The 4,658-nt window shown below is 52.4% G+C and overlaps 1 protein-coding gene across 1 annotated transcript; it reads left to right on the top strand.

Moving 5' to 3' along the window:
* The first annotated feature begins 1,337 nt into the window (after positions 1-1,337).
* On the top strand, positions 1,338-2,528 carry LOC126517858 (transcription factor Jun-like). Its single transcript, XM_050167668.3, has one exon. The coding sequence runs from the start codon at positions 1,488-1,490 to the stop codon at positions 2,325-2,327; it is 840 nt and encodes a 279-aa protein (XP_050023625.1). The 5' UTR covers positions 1,338-1,487; the 3' UTR covers positions 2,328-2,528.
* Positions 2,529-4,658: the final 2,130 nt, after the last annotated feature.

Genomic DNA, 4,658 nt, shown 5'->3' with positions numbered 1-4,658 from the left:
TCGGGTGCTGAACGTCGATTCCAGAGACTGTTGGTGTTGTGGACACTTCGATATCCGAGACAGTCGTGGAATGCGTGGCTTTGGTTATCTTCTAGGAGGGGTACTGCTGGTCATGCACATTTTCAAAATTATTTATAAAAACAAAACATCGCTTGTCTCGCTCCCACTTTCCTGCGTTCTTTCTTGTAGACGTAGCGGTTTTTTCCGTATTCACTTTCTTTGATCTGCCGCCTGTGCCCTTTCCATAACATCATTTTGTTTCCACCCCTGTCCGAGTTTCCCATGAAGATGCGCGCGTTCAAAAAATATCACCGCTGCGGGCAGAATTAAGCCCTTCGCGACAAACTTCCCGGTCAGCACCACGTTCGCCAGAGTTGTTTGGCCGTGCAAGTGAGAATTGTCTCGTTTTCCTTTTCTTGGCACCACCAGCACCACTTAGTTGACATGTGTGCGGCTGCTTCGAACAACTTGGCTAGCTGCCCTGTTGCAGCACGGAAGGCAACCCCGTGAACCTGCGCCTGACCGTTCAAGCGCCGCAGGTCTATACATTGTGGAGCTTTTACTTCCTGGTTGCTTTATGACATTCTTTCGTACGAACCAAATTCTATAACAGCACGGTTTGACGCCCGTCTACCCAGCGGGGCATCCCGACCGAGTACCTGTACCAAGCTCGTTGGTGTGCGCGCGAACCAACTTGAGGGCATTCGTATGCTGTAGTACTCGTCGTACCGGCCGCAGAAGCAAGGGCGAATCGAGCATAAACACTGCAGGGAGTATGACGTGATCGCTAATTTCGAACCGGAAAAAAGGCGCCCGTTCCTACCCACGCAGAGAGACAAATCGCTAAAAATGAAACGGTGTTCCTTAGTGGACACATCATTATTGCGACGTTGCCATTTCATACTTCTGTCGTCTCAAACAGAAAAGCGCTGCTATCACAAGCGATAAAACGTTGAAACAACGTTTGTATGTTTATATTCATAAGTTCAAGCATTTTATTCACACTGCTTAGAATTTTTAAGTAATTAAGTGCTCTTGAATTTATGTTTTCACATACAAAGTTTTTTTTTTTTCACATATGTGTGCAGTTTTGACTACAAGCGATTACAGCGCCAGAACAAAAATTTCACCTCACGCTTTTCTCTTCGAGTACCCACTGAGGTAGGACGAAACAACTCTCATCGTTCCCCGTTTCCGCTCTTCCTGGAAACAACCAAGGACGTGACGACACGGATCACGTGAACAATATGACATCATGCTTAACGAATCACGTTGTCTCTACATGATGTCAGACGGAAGTGACGTCTCCAAACGCATCTCGGTGAGTCACCAGTTTATAAAGGCGATGTGGGGGGGAATTTGCGCGTGACTCACACCCGTGTCGGTCCGAGCAGCATCGCAGTGTCCGTGTTTTTTTCGGGGTGCACGAGCAAAGCGCGGCCCGCTGGAAGGAGTTGTGCGCGCAGCGAGGGGCGCGGCCGACCGCGATGGAGACCACTTTCTACGAGGACAGTAGCGGAGGCAACAGCGCGCGCCCTACGATGCATCAGCCAGCACAGCAACAGCAGCAGCAGCAGCTGTCGAGGCGCGAGGAGTTGAGCTCGCGCAAGCGGAGCATGACCCTGGACTTGAACAGCGCGGGGAGACCCGAGCGCAGCAAGCAGGCCCGTTGCTCGGGCCTGCTCACCTCTCCGGACCTGAACATGCTGCAGCTGGCGTCGCCGGAGCTCGAGCGGCTCATCATCGCTCACAACGGACTGGTGACCACGCCGACGCCGACACCGACCACGCTGTTCTCGCGGACCGCCACCGAGGAACAGGAACAGTACGCGCGCGGTTTCGTCGACGCGCTCGCTCAGCTTCACCAGCAGCAGCAAGCGCCTCAACAGCAGCCACCTGCGCTCCAGCAGCACACCACGTCGGGCCCCGACATGTCCGACTCGGGCGCCTCGACCTCCAACGACAGTTTCATCCTGCCTTCGTCGTCCGAGCACTCGGCAACGGGCGGCGACGTGAAAGACGAGCCCCAGACGGTGCCTCGGCTGGGCGCCACGCCGCCGCTGTCGCCCATCGACATGCGCGACCAAGAGAGGATTAAGCTGGAACGGAAGAGGTTGAGGAACCGAATCGCGGCATCGAAGTGCCGTAAGCGAAAGCTCGAGCGCATCTCGCGGCTCGAGGAGAAAGTGAACGCGCTCAAGAGCGAGAACGCCGAGCTCGGCTCCATGGTGAGCCTGCTTCGCGACCAGGTGTGCCGGCTCAAGCAGGAGGTGATGACGCACGTCAAGCAGGGCTGTCAGATCATGGTGTCGTCGTACGCGCCCTAGGACGCGCGCGGACTTGAGAGACTCGGTGTTCGCGCTGTGTGTACATACATGGACTGATGAATCTCGCTATCGCCCCTCCCCTCATCGTCACCACCACCGCCCCGAACAAGCACCGATCGAGAGCTTGGACGCTTCGTGTGCCGCCAGCGAAACGGTGCGCGTTTTGGGGCGTTGTCCAATAAAACGCCATTGTGTAAAGTGGTTGTCGCCCCCGCTCCTTGTTTTTTCCCCTCCGTCGGCCGCCGCCGCCGCCGCTTTCGGAGCCATGTGACGCGAGCGCGGCTTGGCTTTCTCTTTGTGCTGCGCTCGGCCTGCGTCGTTTGTGTGTTCGCTGCGCCGCACGCCCCAAGGTCGCGCGGTTTCGCCTGTTTTTGCTCTTTGTGTCGCGCGAGTGCGAACGTGCGCAGCGCGCGCGACCCGTTGCGTCTTGCGAAACGATTGAAAGGGGGAGAGGGAGGAGTCTCTCTCTGTGTGCAATTGGTTTCGTTTGTATATAGCGGTTTGCTGAATTCTGCGAATTAGCGGGGAGGCGTGATTGCGAAAGTTGCCCTGCCGTTCTCGTAATGCCAGTGCCTCCGGAGGCAATACGTACAGTACATTTAGTACAGGCCACACAGTCTATAACATTTTGCTCGAACTTCCGCTGTGATGTATTTATCAGGGGCGTGGTTTACCGTCCGCGGTGCCATTAGGTCGTATGGATATGAGACGATGGTCCGTGTGTTTCGGGTATACTTATGTAAAATTACACTGGTGCTCAAAACGCTGACTTTTGGAAATTTTGCACCAGGATCGGGGAATTGAAATCATTCCGGAGCTTTCTCTAGAGCTTGTGACCACCTAGTTTATTTAACTGCGATTTCTCATACGTATGGCCATGCTTAACGAAATCTCTTTAAAAGACCTCGCCCGCACAATCGCGTCGTTCGTTTAGTTTAACTCTGCACCAATCTTCGTTTCCCCCTGCTTACGAGCTGCGCTATCGCCAACCTTTAGACATCTCGCCGAGTTCAGGCGTTATCGCTTAAAACATTGCTTGGCTCGCACAGATACGGTATCGCCTGTACGGTTGAAGATTATGGAGTTATGTAAGCCCGCTACGCTACATCAAGCAAAGCCTCCCAAGCAGCGCGTCGGGCGTTCAGAGGAAGAAAAGTGTGATAACAAAGGGCGCTGGTCGGTACCCACAATCTCGCTTCCCGACAATGCCCCCACCCCCGTTAGATTATCTTCTCGTCCCTACCCTGGGGATAGTGTCTTAGAATAGACCGAACTCTGTTATCTGAAAAAGGACAACCTCCACGTGGTCATAAGAACATGGAGCGATAGTGGCATGCCCATTCAGCTTTTCCAAAAAAATGCGGACGTGGTTCTACAAAAAAAAAAAAAAGAACATTTCGTGACCCAGAGGGCAGCCGACTTCCAGGTTTTTGGAGTCTCCCTACTCCTTGCACGTAACGCGCACACACATGCGATACGAAGTTTTACTGCCGTGAAATTGCAGCGGTTCGTGTTATCTTCCGGAGTCCCCGTTTAAAAATGATTAAAAAGAACTTGTTGTACTCAGATATATTATGTTCAGTTCCTAGAAGAGGTAAGGCAGGCTGTTACTTTGGTAAGTGTTACAGGAAATTCTTTCAGGCGCTTACACGGCCAGACTCTTTTCTAGGGTTTACAGCGTTTGGACCTTGACACACACACGCACACACAGTCTAACATGCGAAGTAAGTACTCCTTTATTGCAGTGACCTCTTTGACTGCTGCTCTATCGAATCGCTCATGGACATTTTGCTGCAGTGCACAGATTACGCAGACTATGAAGCATGGACGCAGCATGAACATGGTAAAGCTCGGGTAGGGTGGCTAGAATCCACCCTAGCTCGGGCAAGCCCCCTCTCCCCCTTCCCCAACTTTAAACCGGATGTTGGGTTGCCTGGCCTTGCCCGCCATCTGCGCGCAGTTCCGAACTTGACGCTTTCACACTATGATGCAATGGGCTTTCTCGCTTGGCTGTGATTCACCCTTCTCCGGGCGCCGATCAAGAACACACAGGGAGCGCACATGTTACAAGTGATGTGAGGCAAAGAAGCCGCCTTCGTCATTTGGATAACTCCTACTCTTGACGGGATCGCGAAGTTGTGTAATTATTCTATACATTCATTTTTATTTTTGCTTTTTTTTTCTTTATTGCTGAAGTCATCTAAGGTCTTTCTCTTCCGTTGGCCTTTACCCTCTCAAGTAACACGCACACTCATTAACACGCGCAAAACTATCAGTTTTTTTCGATAAGGCGCGAACGTAAAAGCCAATAGAAAGCCGCTTCTACGTTTT

Source organism: Dermacentor andersoni, chromosome 11, assembly GCF_023375885.2.
Source record: "Dermacentor andersoni chromosome 11, qqDerAnde1_hic_scaffold, whole genome shotgun sequence".
Classification (NCBI taxonomy): Eukaryota; Metazoa; Arthropoda; class Arachnida; order Ixodida; family Ixodidae; genus Dermacentor; species Dermacentor andersoni.
The sequence above is the reverse complement of the archived record's forward strand: the minus strand, read 5'-3'. Positions and strand labels throughout refer to the sequence as shown.